General features: G+C 42.2%; 1 protein-coding gene across 1 annotated transcript in view; it reads right to left on the bottom strand.

Annotated features, from left to right (window-relative positions):
• Positions 1-21,140, bottom strand: part of FAXC (failed axon connections homolog, metaxin like GST domain containing) — a gene marked incomplete at its 3' end in the record, with an annotated part of 52,081 nt that extends 30,941 nt beyond the window's left edge. The window contains exons 1-3 of the mRNA XM_084227946.1: positions 20,836-21,140; positions 14,745-14,880; positions 4,584-4,780 (exon numbers count right to left, since the gene is read on the bottom strand). Of these exons, the coding sequence (XP_084084072.1) occupies positions 4,584-4,780; positions 14,745-14,880; positions 20,836-21,101 (599 nt within the window). The 5' untranslated portion in view covers positions 21,102-21,140. The remainder of the gene's footprint in view (positions 1-4,583; positions 4,781-14,744; positions 14,881-20,835) is intronic.
• Positions 21,141-22,890: the final 1,750 nt, after the last annotated feature.

The raw sequence follows: 22,890 nt of genomic DNA, 5'->3' as shown, positions 1-22,890 counted from the left end.
CCGCGAGTTGTCATTCATTAAGTTTACTGAAAGGATGAATTATTGATTGAAAGAGAACAGACTTTACTTCCAGGCCAGCTACTACTAAGCAGTGCTTCTAAGGGATGACGATATTTAAACAGAACAATGGGAAGAGAGAGGCGCCCATGGAAAATGAAGGAGGGGCTGCCACGGCTCTCTTCTGGAATCCGTCTCATCACTCTCCACTGAGAAGAGGCCGATGGCACAGGAATCATGAATTATTAACCATAGGACGAGGAGGCCAATCCTGAAACTAGACTGGGCTGAGCAATTAAAATAATTTATCATTCTCCCAGGAAGTTGATACAGTCTTTATTGCAGCTGATATATCTGATCTCGCCTGCAAAATGGGGTCAAGGAGTTTTGCTTTTTTTTTTAAGATTGATTACCTTAGAACAGAAGAATAAGCCCTGCTCAGGCATTTTTAAAAGAGATCAAGAAGAGAGGAAACACAAGAGAACTCCTGATGTCTTAATGAAGAAATCTCTAACATGAGGCCTGGCCCACAGCAGAAACCAGTAGAGGGAAACTGCAAATCACGGCAAACAACTGTTTGATGTATAAAGCCTAGTGTGCAGTCTTCCCATAAAGAGAGTGCTTTTCTCAGAGTTCTGCCACAAGCTTGTCATCTTTAACTTGTACTCTAAATGCTCAAGGGTGCAGAGGCCATAATAAGCTTCCATAATTTCACTAAGTTTCACAGGCATTAGATTAGATTAGCCTCCTTAAACAGGAGTCCTCACTACATCTGAAACCAGAAGGAGGAGGGAACACAAGAACAAAAAGAGAAGTAAGTCAACTGAGTTGTAATCAGGGAATGTCTCCTGGCTTTTAAAGATTTGGGGTAGTCATTTCATTAAAGCATCCCACCTGCCCCATTCACTGAGACCACATCAAAGTCAAACTCAAAAGTTCAAAATTTTGAGTGAATTTGAGTTCCTTGTTTTAATGCCTACATTTTTATGGGTGAACATGTTAGGATTGGAGAGTTTTACAGCAGTGTCCTGCCCACTTCCCATGGTGTTGGAAAACTATTAAGATACGCACTGGTGTCCACAGGGGGGCAGCATGTGACACAGAAGAAGCTACAGTGTCTATTAGTAAAATCAATTTCATTTAAGTAATGTGAGTCTCTCACACGTCTCTTCGTACAGGCATCCTTGCAAGACATCTAAGCATTTAGTGAAACAAAGGGGATAAGAACCTGTTTCCTCCATCCTAAAAACAGCTTTATTATATAAGTGGGACGTAACTGTATGAATTTCAAGTACAAGAAAAACTACTTTGTCACCGAGTGTGCTTTTTTGAGCAGATGTAAAACAGAGCTTCAAAACTATAACATTATATCATGATAGCTCTCCATTGGCTTTGATTTTTCAGAAAATCGTAAGTGGAGTATTTTTAAGGTTCAGACCAAAATAAACTTATCTGAAAACTCCAGATTATTCAATCAACCAAATCAAAGTGTACAGATGGCCTCAGAGCTCATCGGTGCTCAGGATCTAACAAGCTCTCACGGGAAGATTATATTTCTAATATTTTCCTACATATTCTGGTCAGTTCCCCAGGTTGGCCCCCAGTGTTCACAGATGCATATTCTCTGTGTGACTTGGGTTACAGAAAAGGGAAAGAAGGGGGCTGGTAGGAGGGGTGTTCAAATTCTTCGACTCAAGAATTTTCTTGAGTCTTTTTCTCCATTGAGATTTGAGCTCTTGGGAAATAGAGTCTCACCAAGCAATAGATTGCCAAAATTTTGGAAAGCTTACTATACAGAGAAAGTCATGTTTTTCCTTCTACTACCAGGGACCGAAGGGAAGTGGAGGAATTAGGGATGTTATTTTGAAAGTTCACAGGATATGTGTATCTCAATCTACACCATCATAGTTGCATCTCGATCAACCACCTTCACTATTTCTGCCTTCCAGTAGACACAAACAAAGAAATAGCAGCTAACCCTTAAAACTATTTTTAACTTAAAATTATAGAAATAAAATTATCTTTAGAAAAGTCTAGAATGACCCATGTACCCAATCAAGCACTTGTGGGGTTGTGGTTGGCAAAATTAAGATTCTTCCTTACATGGTACCAACTCCCAATTCCCCCTCCTACCCTTCCATCACCACCCATTTCTCCCTCCCTTGATGCCCCCCTACCAACAAGTATTAGCTGGGGTCCAAGTAGAAAAAGAAAGGAAGGGAAGAGCAGAAAATGAACTTCTACCGAGGAGTAAACACACATCTCAGAGCAAAAAGCAATGACACATGGTAATTGGGAATCTTACTAGATTATTCTTTCTAACTAAATATAAATTTATGAACCACTACAGAAATCAAAGGGTTGTAGCAAAAGAACCAGATAAAATGTAGAGCCTTTCAGGAAGCTGACAAAGCACTTGCTCTCCACATTAATGGGCCATCAATCAAATTAGTTTGTGCTTTGGAGGGGTGGGTGGAGAGGGGCCCAGTACTGACTCTTCATTTCCCTCCACTGATGGGCTCAGTGCCAAAAGGCTTTTCCATGAGGCCAGCAGGTCACAGGCAGCCAAGAGGTCTGCTCCACACTGCAACCCATATACTCTGAGGCGGGAGCACAGCAGTTCTCACAGGTGCTCTGAGACCCAGATTCATCCCAGGAACACTGCCTATTCCACCCCATCTCCACTCTCTGCCTGCTCCCTCCTTGCTGCCACCCCTTCACCTGCAGAAGACAGCAAGAAAGTGGTGCCTCAGGTCAGTTCCGGAATAAATCAGGCAAGAACCAAAAGCAGGAAGGGAAAGGAAAAGCAGAGGACTCTTGAAATCTAAAAGCCAAGAACAGCAAGTTTTACATTGAAAAAGAGAGATGAATGGATGAAACAGGAAGGTGATGGCAAAGACCCTCCAAGAATAAACCCCACACTGAATGTTCTCTCAGCTGGGGAGAGAAAGCTAGCAAGTGAGCAAAAGACTCAAGAGTACTAATAATAATGCAAAAAAAAGTGACTTAACCATTCTTAATTAATCTTTGGAGCAAGGTAAAATTTGCTCCAAAATTAGGAAGAAAATGTATCTAATGGGATATATAGAGAGGTGCTAAAGTTCCAGATAATGATGGAAAAAAAAAAAAAGAAAGAAGCCCACATGACAATGAGGATGTCAAGCAAGAAGAACCACCCATGTCTGCTGGACTCAGGCGGCACAGCCAAGGCATGCCATGTCTAGAGCAGAAGCAACACGTCCACAGTGCGTGTGTGACATGTCAGACTCGGAGAACACAAGCTAGGAGCCAGGCAAGGAGGACAAAAACATTCAAAAAGCAGAAGTGTGTCTTCTCTGGAACACAGAGAAGCTCCTGTCATGGAAAGGTAAATGGACAGTGATCCCACAAAGCTTGCATCCTTTCCTCCACCTTTGATTTCTATTGTGACTCTTCTGTCCCTTCCTCTGGGATCTGCTTTTTATTATCACTTTAATTCAGCAGTTTGTCAGTTTTAAAAAGCCCAACTAACTGAAATATCTCCCTCACCTCAGGACATCCAGTCTCGATGAGGTGTCAACCAACTACAGCCCATAAGCTAAGAAGTTAATTGTGTTTTTTAAAGGTCGAGGAAAAATTTTTAAAAAGTAAAATAACATTTTGTATTAAATAAAATTCAAACATTAGTGCTTTTACTGCTCTGTGGAAAGTCAGGGTTATACGTCTGCATTTCACCTATGGATGCTCTTGCACTGCCATTATAACAGGGTGGTCCCCAGGAAAAGGGGAGTTTCCAGATTCCCTGTCCCAAGCAACGAAGGGTGGAGCTGGGCTGGGAGGAGAAGAAGCTGGAGAGGGGACTGGGGAAGGAATGGAGGAAGCAGGATGGAGAGCAAGGAGACCTGGGGGAGGTACATGGAGCAGAGAGACATGTGAAGAAGCTGTACTTGCTTTTTGGTCCTAGAATGGTTGAAACAGATGTGGGTGAGAGACCTGTGGGGAGGTTAATTATGGCAGCTTTTATCTTGATTTTGATTTTTCTCTTTTCCTTTCAGACTTGGCTGGCCATTTTTGACCCTTTTCTATGGATTCCCCACCAGAAGGTGGCTTAGACTTGTGGCAGGCTTTCGGGCCTTAGAGGCCCTGCTTTGGGGCAACCCTATTTGGCTGAGCATTTATCCACGAGGGGTGACTTTGGGTGCTTGATTTGGAAACTCTATTTTCCCCGTTCTTCCCCTTTTCTGTATTGCACACTAATTGTATTAAAGTTCCTTTCCACTGAAGGTCTTACACACTAGAATATGTTTTGTCTTGATGTGGTGGATGGCAGAACCAATTCAGAGTGGGTAGGTTTGGGGGTTTGAGGTGCCCCTCTCCCTGGCCTGTAACAGGATGGCAGAGTTGATTAGTTACTCTAAAGACATTCGTGGGAAAGGCTGTGCCAGCCAGCCTGCTATAGAAAATGCCCACCTCTGGTCCAGATACTTGGAAACTTAGTCACAACTTTAAACCCATCTCGGTTACATTAAGAAAACTTTTGACAGGGCAGGGGAGGGGCCTGAAAAGTGAAACAGAACTGGGGCTCACTCTGAAGGAGGGGGACTCACCAGTAAAAATGCTCCTCTACCATCTTGGTGACCGCTCTGGAGATGGCTCTTTCATGAGGGCCGAGGTTTTTGTTCAAATTCACTCCAAGCTTCTCTTCCAGAAAGTCAATTACGAACTCTGTGCCAGAAACTTTTTCATGATTATATTCAATCCAAGGCATTTTCCCTTGAGCAGAGAGTTTTCCACCAAAATAGTTCTAAGCAGGGTAAATTTTAAAAAGAGAAAAGCATTGTTTTATTTAAATTTCATTGTCTGACGAACAGAAGCAAACTTTCTAACCATGACTTCACACTTGAATAGTGAGAAAATGATTCCAGTGATTGAACTCAGCACATCAATTCTTGAAAGAGAATAAATGGTTACTCGTGAAAAAAGAAAACTACAAGAAGATATTTTACTCCCATTACTCCCATAGATTTCATCAAGGGATCTGGTTTATTGTTTAAAAATAATAATAAATAAAACAACAAATAAAAAAGGCCAGGGAAGAAGAGTGTTGAAATGACCCTGGTAATAGTCTAGTTATAATGTATGAATAATCCAGAAATGCAAAAAAGTGAAAATAAACCATGATAAATGCCAATCTACTTTAAAAGTTGCAGGTACATCTGACATTCTCGTAATTTGTACACTGAAGATGTAAATTTACCACCTAACTTTGCATCTGTTTCAGATTTTTCTTGATAACACTCATAGCCCTCTTAATACCTCTCCTTCTGGACTCCTGTCATTTGCAGATGCAATATATCCTCCACTGCCATCAGAGGGAACTGCTTGAAATGCAAATAGGACAGAAGACCTCTGATGCTCAAAATTCCTAAGGGTTTAAAAATGGTAAAATGGCAAATCTAAGTTGAAGGTATATGATCTGTTATATTATTCTCTGTATTTTCCATATGTTTACAATATTTTTTGTTTGTAATCATACCCTTTTTATTGTAAATTTTTCTATATGCTCTTATTATTTTGCTCATTTTTAATTTTATTTCTTTTTAAAATTGTTTTATTTTGCTGAGTTAACTTTGGCTTACAACATTTCTTAAGCAAAAATGTAAAGGTTAATTGAAATAATGGATGGGAAGACAGCTCGCACTAGTTACCTAGAAAAACATAACATAATATGGTCAGAAATTGACATAGTTGCCTTAGGATGGTGCAGTTATGAACAGCTTTATAGTAACATTATTCTTCAATATTATACTGTCTTCTCAATAGTCATTAGAAAAATAAAAGGTTCTTATAAATCAAAGATATATGAAAACATAATGCTTACATTTAAGTTTTTCTATGCATCTACAAACTACACAAATTTTAGTTTCGAAAATAACTTGTGTGATATGTACATATATATTATATAATATGTAAAAATTTCCACTTTTGCTTAATGATAAATCTGCACATAATTTGTTACTAAAATGTGTTCTACCTCTTTTCTTTAAATGAATGTATAATATTGTAATCCTTTTTGATGAGCACTTGGGATTCTTCATTATTTTTCTTACTACCCAAAATACTGCATGGGATATTCTTGTATGACTAATGTAGATATAACCATGTAAATATTAATCTATTTGTACAAGTTTCACTGCAGGAGAAACATTTAGAATTCCTAGATAAGGGACATACACATTTTCATTTAAAATTTTTATTTTAATGATGGTAATAACAAACCCTTCTATAATATACATTCTATGTACTAGGCACTATTATATTTTTTTTTTTTAGCAATTTTATTTATTTATTTTTTTTTTATAAATTTTATTGTTATATTCCCCATACAATTGCAGCCCCCCATTCTGACCCCAATCCCTCCCCTCCCGCCCCCGCCCCCCTAAAAGTGTCTCTGGTTCATAGTTTTTTGTTGATTTTGATTTTCACTTTCTTATAGTTATTCATTTTCCTGGTCCATTATTTAAGTTTTCTAGATTCCTGCTATGAGTGAGACCATCCGGTATTTTTCTTTTTCTTTTTGGCTTATTTCGCTGAGCATGATCCCTTCCAGCGCCATCCATGTTGCAGCAAATTGCATGTGTTTATCTTTTTTGAATGCTGAGTAATATTCCATGGTATATATGTACCACATCTTCTTGATCCAGTCATCTATTTTTGGGCATTTGGGTTGTTTCCAAAGCTTAGCTATTGTAAACAGTGCTGCTATAAACATAGGGGTGCAGGTGTTCTTTGGAATTGATGTTTCTGTGTCCTTTGGGTAAATACCTAGGAGTGGAATTGCTGGGTCATATGGAAGCTCTATGTTTAGTAGGTCCAGAAATCTCCACACAGCTTTCCACAGTGGTTGGACCAGTTTGCACTCCCACCAACAGTGCAGAAGAGTTCCTTTTTCTCCACACCCTCTCCAACATTTGTTGTTGCTAGTTTTTTTAATATGTGCCATTCTCACTGGTGTAAGATGGTATCTCATGGTAGTTTTGATTTGCATTTCCCTGATGACAAGTGATGTTGAACATTTTTTCATATGACTAGGCACTATTATAAATGCTTTATAGAAAAAAATTCCTCTACAAAAAATGGATTTGGACCAATTTATTAAATTTCCTTTAAATATGTACAAACATACTTGTTATTCTTTGCATCCTCACCAGTACTCAATATTGATAAATGTTTGGGCTACTGCCAAGCTCATAAATGAGAAAAAAATTACTTAATCTTAAAATTTGCATTTTAAAAGCATTAGTGAGTCTGACCAATCTTTCATATTTATTGGTCATTGTGTATCTTATGAGACTTAAGTCCACATAGAAACTTTGCATGTGATACAAGTGACTTTTCATATCAGCAGAAGATATGATGGTTTATTCAATAAATGAATATTTATATTTTTAATCAATATCAAATTTGCCAATTTTTTATAAATACCTATATATATAGATAACATTGAGAAGGGAATTTGGATTTTTATCTTAAAATTCCAAATCGATCTTAATATAAAAATTAAACCACAGAAACACTAGTTTAAAAAAGTCTCCAGTGGCTTTAGTGGATCTAGTCTTAACCCCCTTCACAGACAGTTAGGCGCACACCATCTAGCCACCACCCACCTGAATTCTGTATCCTAAATTCTGTCTCCTGAATCCCAATATCCAATACCCAATCAAGGTCTTTGTCACCTCTGATTTTTGTATCCCTTTTACCTTTTACAGTAATTTCTTTCCCCATCCTCTGCAATGTCCTATCCAGCCTAAAAAATCTTTAAATATATTAAAGAATGCCTAGTCTATTTTTATTTAAGCAACTGGAGTTAACTGGTCTACCAAGAGTAGTTAAATTTTGAGAAAAAAGATGAAGAGGTAAATCCTCTAGATTTTTCCCAAGTTGATGTTTTCCCCTACAAGGCTGTGCCAGGTGAAAGCATCTACACTCACACTGCATTACTGGCACAGCAGTGAGAGCCATAGGCTTTGGGTTTGTAGTTCTGGCTCCCTCATTTATTCACTGTGACCTTGGCCTTCTCTGGCCTTCAATTTCCTGATCTAAAGAATGGAGACAAAACCAGTTGCTAAGAGGAAATGAGAAGATATCCATGAAGCGTTTGATAAAGTACCTCCATCGGAAGTTTATCATCAAAATCACCACTTTGAGTTGGAGAACTTGAGATTTTAAAAGAAATCCCAGAATCTTGCAACTCCAATTTGCTCCACTAGGTCATAACACCCCCAATTTTTCAGCTAAATTTCTACCCATTATATTCACCACATCCTTGTATCCATCTTGAAAGGTCTGCTGACTAAATTTGAGATAATTTGAGCAGCTGTTGTGGATTATAATACATTGGGGAAAAAAACATGCATCCATTATGTATTGTAGTTTTGTGGAAGAAATGCACTCTGAAGTAGTGAGGAGTCATGTCATGATTTCCACATACTTACAAATGATTCATCAAAAAGAAAGTTCAGGAAAGTATATATAAAGAGAAATAAAGCAAAGAGAGTGACATAACAATCAGTGAATCTAGGTGATGGCTTTATGGGTGTTCACTCTACTTTATTTTAATTTGCCTGCAGCTTAGAAAAACTTCAAAAAAAATTGGGAAAAAAGACAAGATCAGCAAAAAAAAAAAAAAAGTATCAAAAGTGAGGACTGAGAGCCAAAGCAGAGTCCCAAAGGAACCATTTTCTTTCTTTTTTAATTTCTCTAATTAAAAAAAAAGTATTGAGTGAATACATATTTCTGATATAATGAGTTGTGCCAAAGGATGTAGGTGCCTTTATGTCTAAAGAATTAGAAGGAAAGATGTCAAAAATACCAGTGATGTAATCTCTAGCTGGTAGGATTTTGTTTTTCCACTTTTTTGTATTGTTTGAAATTCTTAATACAGACTATGTCACTTCTATGTAATCAAAAAAAGTGACACCATGGCCAATCCACCATCAGTAGGGATAGGTTTAGTTAACTATCTTTTGAGTTTGTTTCACAGAAGTAACAGGGTGTAACCCCATGTAGGAGTCACACCATTCACAAAGGCTTTGACCTTGAACTCCAAATTGGGTCAAACCAATAGGATGTTGAAAGAAGACAGGAAAAAGGACTACCCAGGGTCATACTTAGTGGGAAGGGGTCCACCCACTAAGGAGACCCAGTCATTTAAAGGAAGATCTCTCCTCTTTAATTTGTAACTCTCCAATAGACTTCAGCCAAGTCCACATTCCCTCACCCTTAGCCCACTCCTTAGCTAATAAAATTCAACTCTTTCAGGTCTCCCTGGTGGCGCAAGGGTTAAGCACTGCACTATGAAGCAATCCACAGCTTCTGCAGCACAAGTTCAATGGTTGGCAGGGAACAACCCACATGGTGCAGCAGACCTCTCCTGTCTCACCCGCTGCTCCCCTCAGCAGTGTATTTCAGTCAATCTGCCTGTTCTGCTCCCCACTCTGTCTCTGGTGAATCCTCTCACTCTCCCACACCTCTGACCTGTACCCCAGTTCCTGTATGCATAAACAAATAAATCTTTAAAAAAAAAATTCAACTCTTTCATTCTTTACCCCATTCCCTAAAAATACACAAATCCCCTTCCCTTTCCTGAATGGAAAAACAGATTTGAGCTTGGGTTTCCGCCTTGTTGCCAGTCAATGCTGCAATTGAACACTTTCTTCTGTCAAAATGCAGGTGTCATATATATTGGTTTCTAAGAGGAACAAGCAGCAAGCCCCTTGGCTCAGTATCAAAAGAGTAGTTATTTTTATTTTTAAAAAAAATCTTAACCAAGTCAATAGACCCTCCTTTTTTTGCAGCTTCCTATGAATCCAAAATTATAAAATAAAGGTTTTTTAAATTGACCTACCAAATTTATATCTTAATTAAAAAAATAGTAACTGGGGCCTCCACAGCCACTGCAGCACAAGTCCAATCCCTGGTCAGGGAGCTGACCCACACAGCACAGCAGACCTCTCCTGTCTCACCTTGCTGCTCCCCTCAGCAGTGAATTTCAGTAGATCTGCCTGTTCTGCTCCCCACTTTGTCTCTGGTGAATCTTCTCACTGCCCGCACCTCTGGCCTATACCTCGGCTCTTGTATGCATAAACAAATAAAATAAATCTTTAAAAAAAATAGTAACTGTGACAACATATCTAGCTTTTAAAAAAAGCTAGGAGTTCCTACCAATTGGGAGTTCCTACCAATCAAATATTTATTACAGTCTCATCTGCATTAAAAAATAAAAAAGCTTCAAATATAAAGCTCTTGAGAACATGGTATTTTCATCTTTTTTAAAAAGGCACAGGGCAAAGAAGGGTGAGAGGGAGGCTTCCTGGGTCCATGACTAAACACTTCTGTACTGAGAAGCTGAGAAATGAGCTCTACCAGCACTTCCCAAGCACCACACACATCAACACAAACCCTCCATGATGGCACTCAGGGCACAAGGCACCTCGGTAGGCAGAGCGCAGCCTTTTCTAGACCACAGAAAACCATTTTCCTTTCACCAAAACTCTTTGCTACCCACTGAGCTCTCCATTTATTTTTCATAGAGACCTCACAGAACAGATAATACTCTTCTGCATTCCTTTTTTAAAAAATAAGCTTAGGAAATAATAATTTTGGACGGGGCTAGCATTCTTTAAATTTCACAGTGAGGCAAGTGTCCTGCTGCTCCTGCCCTAATCACTAATAGCAGCTACTCTGACCCATGAACAAGGCAGTCAGGCCGTTGGTAAATCGGGTAACAAGTACTTGCCGGCTAGAAGCCAAGACAGCGAAGAGAAGAACTGTCTGGCAGCTGCTGCAGGCTCTGCAAATAGAAAACCTCATTCAAGGAGGGGACACACAAAATCATAAAATTAGTCAGAGCCAGCAGAGCCCAAACCCCGGTTTTGGACGCTACATGACCCAAAGCTGTCATGGCCAAAGAAGTCGACTGGCCAAGAGTAGCAGCGCACTAGAGACAGGCAGCTGCTGAGGCGCAGTCTCTTCCCTGGACTTGAGCCCTCAGGACACAGCTCCTAAAGAGCAGCCTGCCGACACCAAGTGAACAATGACTTTTCCAATCTGATCCAGTGCAGTTAGATGATTCAAGCTTTGTCTGTTTCCACCGCTATTTTCTCCTCCATTGCTGGTTTAGAAATTCCCATAGAATCTCCCTTCTTCTGTCTCCAGTCTCACCCTCCGTGTGCCAGCTCCCAGTAATAAAGACCATTCTTTGTGCCCTAAGCATGCGATGCCCTCCCTGATTCTCCCCACCTGAGGTTGTTTGCTGCCTACTACATTGCCAGAGGACCTCCATAACCATCCCTACCACACTGAGTGCCTGCCAACCACCTCGAACGCGCACTGCCTTGGGAGGACCACAGCCCCATGCCCTCTTCTGTCAAGAAACTGGGTCAGAAGAACAGGCTATGTGAAGTCAGGAGATGCAGGGGTAATGAATGTGCTTGTCAGAGCAGCCAAACCTTGACTGGCTGAGGAGGCCCCCCCACCTTTCCCACCTCCTAGCTACTCTGACGCCACCTAAGGAGACCACCTGCTTCCAGTACTGCGACCTTGTAAGAGCTCAAAGATGGACCCCAGACCAGTGGAGCCATTGGGAGGAGAGGCTGCAAACCAAAGGAACCAGAGGCTGGAGGAAGTCTGGCGCTCACCTCCTTCCTTTTCTTAAACTCCCTTGGGGAGTTCCCTTGAGGAACACAATCTGTGGGCTAACCTTTAGCCTTGGTCCAGTAGGAATTCCCAGGCAGGGAAGCTGATATCACTGGAAAAAGGAGCTCTCAAACCAAAATAACCAGACACCTGAGATGAACACCTTGTATAAGGGAAGGGCAGCAGACTGAATACACACAAGATGAAGCAGACCTACCGGACAGAGCAAACTATTTTAATTAGCATAATGAATACCCTCCATGAGCTAAAGGAAGAAATTAGTAATACAAACCAAGGGGAGTTGTTAAGAAAAAAGAAATTAAGTGTCAAAATAAAAAGCATGACAGCACAAGCAATACAAGAAAAGAACAGAGCAATGCGACCCAAGTTCAAAAAGGAGAATTCTGCCCAAAGGGAGAAAAAAAGTGGACATAAGGTTTCAGTATCTAATAACAGGGAACGAGAAAGAAGAAGGGAAAAACATATAAAAAAGAATAAGGAAATAGTTGAAGAAAATTGATAATATCCCAGAATTAAAATGAGATGAAGACCTCATTTAAAAACATTTATAAAGAACCCAACAAGATAGAGACCCACATCAAGTCACATTATAGTGACATATAAGAATGTTAAGATTAAACACAAATTCTAAAAGCTCGCAGATCAAAGAGCAAGATTCAGATTAGCATCAGATTTTTCAACAGCAACATCAATACAAAAAAGACAATGGAATATTATTTTTTAAGTATTGAAGGAAAAGAACTTTGAAATAGAATTATTAGGGCCTCCCCGGTGGCACAGCGGTTGAGCGCCAGGTTGTGAAGCTGCCCACAGCCTCTGCAGTGCCGGTTTGATCCCGGGCCACCGGGCGAGGGTCCCACATGGCGCGCAGACCTCTCCTGCTGCCCGCTGCTCCCCTCAGCAGTGTACTTCATCAGTCTGCCTGTTCTGCTCTCCCCTCTGGCTCTGGTGAATTCTCTCACCCTCCCGAGCTTCTGACTGTACCCAGTGCTTGTATAAATAAAATATATAAATCTTTGGAAAAAAAAATTATTAAATGTGAGGACATAATCAGGCATACAAAGCCACTGAAGGTTTGCCCCATAAAGGCAAAATTTTGAAAATTTTCATCATGAAGTACTCAGAATGTTAAATGCTGTGGAATAGGATATGTGGAAAATAAGGCTAGTCAAATAACTTAGCAAGGTTCCCTATCTAACAAAGGACCAACATAAAGAGACAGAATTTTCAAATTCCAAAATTAAAACATTAATAGTAGCTACACAACTGGGATGAGTTCTGGGAGGCACCTAAGACTTTTAACACATGTATCATTACAGAGCAAATACAGAATCTGATACACTTAAGAAGCAAACACAAATAAACATAAATTGGAATCTTAAGAACAACCACTGTAACAAAAATAGAATCTGTTTTAAATAAAAAGAAAAATATAATTATCCACTAGAGAGCTGGAAATGAAAAAAATAAGTAAAATAAGGAGAAAACAAATGTTACAAATAACTTCTAGTAAAACAATTATTGCAAGTGTAAAAGGATTAAATTCACTAATTAAAAGGTCTCTCAGCTTGGCTACAAGTAATACCGGGTTGTCAGAAAAGTCATGACGTATTTTTTCTAAGTTTTTCAAGCAAAAATACCTCATGACTTTTCCAACAACACAATGTATTGCCCATAATGGACAATTAAACAAAAATTGAGATAGATGATGAATAAAGATGTCCCAAGCAAACATGAACAGAAAGCTGGAGCATCAACCTCAATATTTGATAACACAGAATTCAAGGTTACAAAAAATCATAGCAAGAAGAGATGAGTGACTCATACTGTAAAGAAACAAAGGACTGAAAGATAGGGTCTTTCATTTTATATATACCTAACAAAATAACTGCATGTATTCTCTTCATGCTTTAAGCAAGTTCATGCATTAAGCAAGGAAGGGCAGGAAAGGAAAAACATCTACAAATACAAGTATTTCAGCCCATTCCTTTCAGAAACTTCTAGAACAGACAGACAAGAAGAAAGCAAAAATGAAGATCTAAATAAAATACTATACATGCTCAAGTAAGTAAGCGTAGAAAGATCTAGGCCCAAACAGAGAATGTGTAATCATTCTCAAACTTTATAATAAGTAGCCACACATAGGGCTAAAGCCTCAGTACATTCCAAGGAATTAAATATCACAGAGACCATAAAATTAAAAAAAAAAAAGTCAAATCTTCTTTAAAAAACTGCATATGGCTAGAATTTAGATGAAAAGGAGAAATAGAAATTTTTTTTTAAATACACAGAACTGAGTGACAACCAAAATAAAAACTGTCAAATCTGGGAGACAAAGCTCAATTCATTACTTGGAGAAAAATGTTTAAATTCATTCCTCGGTTCATTCTGTAATGCTGAAGTGAGCAAGTGTTTCCCTGAAAGTCACTCAAACAGAACACGGGGTACTGTGAGAGAAAAGCTCTCACAGAATCGACAATATCTCCCTAGTGGGCTGCTAAGCCCTCGGGAGTTATGAGAGACAAAATATAATGCTGTCAATAAATAGAAACCCAAAGGAAAAAAAAACACACCAGGCAATGGCACACCCGGGTAGGCCTATTGGAACTATTAATATTAACCAAAGTATACTCTATGTCAGGGAAAACAACAAGGCGCTGAGCCCTCCTTAAGTCTACAATCTTTGGGTCCCTCATTAAATTGGATGTAAAAATCAGCAGACCTGGAAATCCAGTCCCCTGAGAATCTACTAGGAACTGGGCACTGCTACTCTACCCTTATACCTACTCCCTCTAGCACCAAGAACAAGTCCTTCCCACCAGGTGAGATTAAAATACTCTCCCTCTAGAGGAAGAACTAGAGTCAAAATAAGGGGGGGGGGAGTGCAATTGTCTGGGGAATATAACCAAAACGAAAATGCAAAAAATGTACAAAGATGAAAAATGATGTAAGAATTATATAAAATAAAATATTAAAAAATAAAATAAAATAAAATACTCCCCCTCTAATTAATATTATACCATGAGAAAAAAGCATATGCACACAAGTACCTGATAGGGTAAGTCAGCCATCCTTAAATAAGTTTCCATTTTCAAACAGAAAGGTGATAAACTGGGAACACCATTGTTAGGTCTTGCAAACTGATGCAAAATAATAGCATCTTTGGAGTCAATTTCTTGCTGTTTCCTGTCAAAACCAAAACAGAAATAAAGAACAATCCAAGTGTTATACAGTCAGTTCCCTGGGTTTCCCAGAGGTCCTCGGTGGGGTGTAGCTCCTTGAAAAACAAGCAGATCTGTTTGGCTAGGGGCTTACCATAGCTGCAAGCACTTAGAGTGGAAGCTTAGCCTAAACTCCAGAGACCCTCACAAACTCTGACATGACCACAACCCTAAGGGCTCAGATAAGTACTTCTATGTCAATCTCCTCTGTTACCTGCATACTACGGGCAGAGAGAGAAATTTCTGGTACAGGTTCACCTCTTCTCCAGCTGGCTGTCTACCTGCCAGGGACAATGCAGACAGATAAAAATGATAGTCTGTGCTTACTATATGTCAGGTATTGCTCTGAGAGCTTCACAAGCATAATCTCATTTTATTATTACAATAGTCCCTGATGAGATAGGTACTATTGTTATCTGTATTTTATAGATGAGGAAACTGAGGCATGGAGGATTAACTTGCCCAAAGTCACAGTGTTGTTTAAAAGCAGAATCTGGAATGAACCAGGTAGTCAGAGCTTATGCTCTTGACCACTAGCTTGTACCATCAAACAATTTGTGCACCCATAGGACCCTGGAGTAACAGGGCAGTTACTCTACCATGAACCAAGTCTGCAGGAAACCTGAGCCTCAATATTCTGGCCTTTCACCTTTGGTGTGAAGACCTTAAGTAGGCTTCTAAGCTCTCATTCTCTCTGCCTACACAGGGCCCCAGTTTCACCATGCAGCAAGGATCTTAGTAGGCCTGCTTTTCACTTTCTTCTCTAACCTACACATCCATTTTTCCCTCGTAGACTTTTTGGGTAGGGAGAACTTTTCAATAGCCACCATGTGGTAGTAAGAAGAAATGCTGGGCTCCGAGTGTAGACACCTGGGGTCACGTCTGAGCCCTGCTGCTTCCCAGGGTCCATGTTACCTTAGACTGCTCCTCCTCTCACACAGAAAGCAAGACAGTACTGCATAAATATTTGGTGAACTATAAAGCATTAGGTAAGAGTGGTGGAACTGATTCTTGTTCAGTTGTTCAGCGACAGCTACAAAAATCTCATCATTCTTCAAAGACCTAACCCATATACCACCTTCCTAGGACCTTTTGCAATTTCCATCTTTGACTCTACCCAACGATTTCCCCATCTGCTGAACCTCACTCTTGCCTTGGCGTGCCCTGGGCCTCCGATTCTCCTATATCATTCTAAGTTAATCCCACATCTACTTCTACCAGAGCAAGCAAGGGCAAGCTCTTCGCATCATCATCACGCAAGAGCTGCTCTCTTACTGCACTGCCTCCTTTTCGGTAGGTAAAACAAACTCTTCTGGAGTTTACTGCCAGAGTACCCATTGCATTTAAAGAGTAAGGAATGACTCATTTGGAAAAATACTAGTCAAAGAAAATTTTTTACTTGCTGCTTTCTGGCAATACTTGCTGAATAAAAACAAAAACAAGTTTTCATTTATTATATGAAATGTTGGGTGAGGGAAATTTCTGGTCAGAGAGTAAAACTAAGCGGCCACTTGGACTATGTTCCTAGACAGCGCAAAGTGCGGACGTGACAATTAAGTAAGTGATTTTGTCTAGTCAAATAATTCATGTCAATTAGCTGGGCAAAATTTTAATAACTGAAAGGAGAAGAGATTAAATGTCCTCTGCTCCACCAGCTAGAACAATCTAATCGCACTGATTAACTTGAACCACATAAAAACAAAATAGAAGCTAAGTGACAAGCACATGGCAGAGGCTTAGTTTACATCCTATATATTAACTTATTTTATTCTTTTTTTTAATAGAGGCATGTTTATTTATTTATTTGTTTGTTTGTTTGTTTTTGTTTATACATGCACTGGGTACAGTCAGAAGCACGGGACGGTGAGAGAATTCACCAGAGCCAGAGCAGGCAGAAGGACCGAAGTACACTGCTAAGGGGAGCAGCGGGCCGCAGGAGAGGTCGGCGCACCATGTGGGACCCTCCTCCGGTGGCTGGGGAGCAGCCGGGGATCGAACCGGTGCCGCAGAGGCTGCGGGCATGTTCGCAACCCAGCGCTCAACCGCTGCGCCACCAGGGAGGCCCTAACTTATTTTATTCTGACAGTAACACTATAGAGTGGAGAGTGTTACAGCTTAAATTTAGTATATACTATACTTATATTTCACAGTGGACAAGGAAACTGAAGTTCAGAGAGGTTAAATAACTTGCCCAAGTTTATTAGGGAATGATATTAAATATCATCTTAAGATAAAGTCACTAATACTTCCATTCCCGGGGCCTCCCTGGTGGCACAAGGGGTTAAGACAGCCTATGAATGGGCCTCCCCGGTGGCGCAGCGGTTGAGCGCTGGGTTGCGAAGCTGCCCGCAGCCTCTGCAGCACAGGTTCGATCCCCGGCTGCTCCCTGGCCACCGGAGGAGGGTCCCACATGGCGCGCAGACCTCTCCTGCCGCCCGCTGCTCCCCTCAGCAGTGTACTTCGGCCTTCTGCCTGCTCTGCTCCCCGCTCAGGCTCTGGTGAATTCTCTCACCCTCCTGCGCTTCTGACTGTACCCAGTGCCTGTATGTATAAATAAATAAATAAATCTTTAAAAAAAAAAAAAAAAGGACAGCCTATGAAGCTATCCTCAGCCACTGCAGCATGAGTTCTATCCCCAACCAGGGAGCTACCCACATGGTGCAGCAGACCTCTCCTGTCTCCTGCTGCTCCCCTCAGCAGTGTATTTCAGTCAGTCTGCCTGTTCTGCTCCTCACTCTGTCTCTGGCGAATCCTCTCACCCCTCATACCTCTGTACCCCAATCTTGTGTGCATAAATTAATAAATCTTTAAAAAAAAATACTTCCACTCCCAAACTCTTAAGTACTTCAACTACATTGAAATGGGCACTACCTCAGGTAATTTTATTAAAATAGTCAGTTTGACTCAGACCACTCAAGCCTGGAAATTTCTGATGAAAATATATAATAACTATTGATAGCCAACTTTTATTAAATATTCATTACATGTCAAACTCTGTTAAGCATTTTAGATGTGTTAACTCATTCATTTGAACTCTCCATTTTACAGATTATCCCATTTTACAGATGAGAAAACTGAGTAGCCAAGACATTTACCCTCATAGCCGAGGTTATAAAACTGGTTAAAGGCAGGGTGAATGTGAATCCAGTCTGGCTCCCTCCACACATCAGGACCCTGTTTCTAACTTAGGATCATAAGAGCAAGTGAGCTGCTTCCTGCATGGTAATAGCTTATAAAGAGCCTTATAATGAGGGCAATAGAAGGGAGCACCCAAAGAGTAGCAGGACTAGTTACTACTCCTGTGTCAGTATGTATGCACAGCTGCTGGGCTGACAGTGTTTGGAGACTAGAATTTGACTCATGGTGCTCTCATTCCCTAATGAAGCTCTCTAGGACAGGCTGAGCCTAAGTGCCTAATGTGCAAATGAGCTACCAGTAAGGAAGTCATTACTTCCTCATTCAACAAACAATGCACATTTCCAAGTGCCAAACTGAACTTAGGATAGCTGCTAGGCTATCTCTACTCAGGGAGAATATAAGTAAATGACTGGGGCTATATTTGTTTTAAAATATTGTGGTGGGGGAAAAAAGAGGGTAAAATCCAAAATATCCACTTTAGTTATACTCATTAATTAAACTTCCTAAATAATTCTCACTGGCCAACTTTATGGCAAAAAAAATCCAAGTAGGAAGATTAAAAACCTTACAATTACCAGAGAACTCAAACAGAAGAGCCATTTCAAGGAGTATTTTCCATTCTGCATATTTCAGATTATTTTGTGTTTTACCTAAACTGCACAGACAACTGACACTTAGATTTCACCTTAAGTGGAGGTCAACATAGAACCTTGAGAAGCTCAGTCCTTGACTTCCCTCAGCCTTTTCCCATACTTCTGTGCTCCTAGAGGCCATCAGAAACGTAGGGCCCTGTCAGACCTGTCCTCCCAGAGCCTCACCCAGTTCACAACATTCCTCATCCTCTCCCCCCACCATAACCTATTGCAAAGTTTTTAGGAGGAAGCAGTAAAAAGTGCAGGCTCCAGGGACCCATATTTCCAGATTTTAGTCAAATCTTACCACTCTTGTGTGCTCTTGGGCAAGTAGCTTAACCTCCCTCAGCTGAAATTTCCTCAAGTATAAAATGGGGACTAAGCATCCAACAAAAGTTGTGAAGGAGAAGTGCAATCAAGCACATAAAGCACTTATTTGCACAGTGCCTAGTAAGGGTTCAAAGATGGGCAGCCATTTTTATTTGCATTATAACCGGGTTTTCCAATGCAATGTAAGCATCTGTCAAGAAATAAAAGTGGATAAGCCAAGGATTAATAATGCCTTGGCCCAAACAAGTATCCAAGCAGTCCCCTAAGAGGGGCAGGTCCTAAGTGTGAGCAGAGCACTTTTCTGTAGTCAATGACCACACCTCCCAGGGTGTGGCCTGCCCCCAGGGTGAGCTCTGAGATTCCTGCTATTTCTGCAAGGTCATTTAAGCAAGGTTTAGCTGTGCCTTCATTCCCTTCAGAAAGTGGAAAACTGGTGAGAAGCCATATGGTTTAGGATCCTTAAAAGGTATAATTGAAAAACAAGGAGGCTACCATTTAAGTTGCTATATAAATGTTTTACTTTTTCCTGTCTCTTGAAATAAAGTTCTAAAACTAGCAAAACTATAAAACAGTCTAAAGATAATTCACTTAAATTTTTTTTTTTAGTTCAACCATCTTCAAGGAATTGTGCTAAATGGGATAATTCAATGTATGCTAAGCTTAAAATAAAACTTTTCAATTATGGTTAAACACAATGAAAGTCAATATATTTCCCCAGACCTAATGATTTCTCTCCATGTCAGAGAATAGAAATACCCAAAATACCTAAGCAGGCAGTCGTCATGTCCTCCTGGAATCCCCACAAGCCTATTAAAGGTCACCCATCATTGCATTTGTTTATAATCTATTGTGTAGGATTTCCCCACTGAAAAAAGGCAAATGTGGATACATTTCCCACTCTTTAGAAAATACTGGCCAAGAAGAATACTGAAAAATGTTTCTGATCGTCTCCCACTGAGAAGGTTCAAAGGCATGGCTATTTCAACCTTTTCACGCTGCTGTATCAATTAGTTGAAGGGCCTTCCCAGGAGCCTAAGGTATAGCCCTTCTCAAACATCTATCAGGCTGGATGCAGGGGCGTCCATTTTCTGCCATTTCCAAATTAATCCTGTAAACATTCTGCAGCAGGCTGAAGATGCACTGTTTATGGCACTGGGCGACTCCAATCTTCTCCGCCCATGTGCTAGTCCTGTCCTCAGATCTTCTACTGCTCACACAACAATGGCATTTAAAACTGAACGTGGTGACCAGCTTTCAATACAAAATGAGCAAATAACCAGGTTCAGGCTGCATTAAAACTGCACCTTAGCCATGCATCTTTAACAGGGACCCAGAGGTCTCTGGAGCTTTTGCGATTTCAACCTTGTGGTGATGTTGACATTCAAAGAAGGGTGGTGGAGAACTAACCGTTAAGTAAAACATAAAGTGAGTGGTAAATACACGAGTATTATTGCCTATACACAAGGCAATTCATTAAAAAGCAACTTAGTATTCTACAGGGCCTAATTCTATTGTTGCAAACACACCGCACTTAGGATCTCCGCAAGAGCTTTTCATAAGACAACACAACCCAGAAAATTTTTACCTCTAGCACCAAAAGACTGGGAGACAAATGTTCTTCCCTCCCAGACCGCTGTAATTCTCCTGTCAACTCTAAAGTGCCCTGCACGGCGAGGAGACCACGGGCCACCACTGGGGAAAGGTAAGGGTCGGACTCTTGGGCATCTGAGTGGCCTGACCCAGGGGCTGGCACAAGTCCCCCCTGGCGCCAGCGCTGCCCTGACCAGCTGCCCCTCCTCGGGGCCCTCTCTCCGGCTCACCTAATGACCAGGAGTTCGTGGAGCAGATACGCAGCTGCGGCCAGCAAAGCTCCCCCGGTCAGGTAAAGGGTTTTCTTCCACCAGGGATCGGAGCCCAGCCCTGCCATGATCCCACCGTAATCCTGCAAAGGGAAAGCGATGATGTCCCCATAAAAGGAGAACGGCTCCTCGGACCCGGCCCACCAGCCGAAGAAGGAGACGCTCTGGTTCCAGCTCAAATCCACCACGCACGGCCTGGACGAGGCAAAGCCAACCCCCCAGTGCATGCTGCGTGGCTGGCTGCGGGCGCCTCTCCCAGGGCCCGCGCCGCCCGCATGGGAAGGGCCCGGCGCGGGCTCAGCTGCGCGCTGGGGGCGCGGGCTTCGCGGACGGCGGCGGCGACGGAGCAGGGGCGCGGGCCGCGGGCGGCTGGCCTGGCCGGCGGGGGCCCGGGGCCCTGGACGGCAGCGGCGGCCGCCGGCTACCCCCGCAGCGGCCTCTCCGCGCCGCTCTTTGTGTCGGCGCCTGGAGAAGGCCGCGTGATGTCATTGCTCCCCGGGGCCGGGAAACAGAGGCGGGATAAAGTCACCTACCCCGCGCCCTGCCCCCGCCCCGCATCTCCGCGGTCCGGCGGCCTCCGCCCCGGCCGGAGCTGCAGGGCTGGGCGCGCCGGGCGGGCTCCGCGCCTCCAGGCGGCACGGCCTGGAACCGCTCGCCGCGCTGGGGCTAGGGCTGCGGAGGCGGCTGGAAATGCGGTTCCACCGGGAGGAAGCTGCAGTCAAGACCCGGATCTCGGCTCCCCCCACCCCGCGGCCCGCCCTCCGCCTTCACGCCAGCCCCTCCCGCGGGCCCGACAGCCGCGAGCGCCGCGCGGGACTCACCTGGGGGCTGCGCGGGGCGCGGGGCGCGGGACTGCGGGCTGGAACGCCTCCGGGCGGGGCTGGTCACCAGGGCCCGGATTAAGAGCGAGAATTAGATTGTTCTGGCCCTCGTGCAAATGCTGTGTGTTTGCATAACTTACGAAAACACGCTTATTACATTACACAGTTACCCAGGTCTTGCGCAGGCCGTCGCGGACAGATGTCTGATTTGATAAACAACAAGCCTGTACTCTGCAGAAATTCCTCCTCTCAGACCCACCCAAGGCTTTCCTCCTTGAAATCATTATCACCGAACTCGCTAACGCGGGCTATTTTGTTTTGTTTGTTCGTTTCTTTGTTTTCCTTATTCTTTTTCCGTGCAGAAAATCATCTGCCAAACGTGTGTGTGTGTGTGTGTGTATCTGCGTGTCTGCTCATTTTTTTAAAGTTCATCACTACAAAGAGTAGGACGGTGTTTCATAGAAGTTTATGATGTGCACGTGAAACTAAGCAAGAACATGGATAGTATAAAAATGGAGGAGCTGAAAGAATTTCGAATAGGGGGGTTTATTGCTTTTAGGATGAAAGGACAGCTATCAAAACCTTCCAGGCTTTTGTGTGAAGCAGGGGAGATTGGAGTGAAAGGCGACTCCCCCTTCCTTTCTACTTCCCCAACTACGCAGTTCCTAGAACAGGCAGTGAGTGTGGGCTTATTATTAAAACGTGGACTTGTTGCCAGCTCCAAGGAGATGAGGAAAGGGTGGAGCCAGGCTGCTTCCCAGGCACCAGCTCCTGAGGCGTCCCAAACCCTGCAGCAGGTGTATGTGTGACCTCTCAGGAAGTGGTGTGTGTGCACTTGGAAGTCGTCCTTGCCTGAACAGGTAAAGGAATGGAACACAACGGTCTGCTGGAGTGACAGCAGTTGTCGCCAGACTGTTCCAGGGACCCGAGTCAGGAAGACGCAGGGCCTTGTCCACGGGGAGCAGAGCGGGCAAGTTGGGGATCCGAGCAGAAATGTTTTGGGCTGAGATGGGGAGAGGAGGGAGCAGAGGCACCCATGATCCTCTATGCTTTCTATGTGCTTCCCTCACAGCACTGTCTTTACTCAGTCAGTAAATGCTGACCCAACATTAAAGGAATATCGGATTGATATTTGGCACTGAGTTATTTACCTGGGTGTCTAGGTTCAGCCATGGGGATGGGCACAAGGAGGAAT

Source organism: Talpa europaea (genome assembly GCF_964194135.1).
Source record: "Talpa europaea genome assembly, chromosome: 2".
NCBI lineage: Eukaryota > Metazoa > Chordata > Mammalia > Eulipotyphla > Talpidae > Talpa > Talpa europaea.
This window is presented reverse-complemented; position numbering and strand designations above follow the sequence as displayed.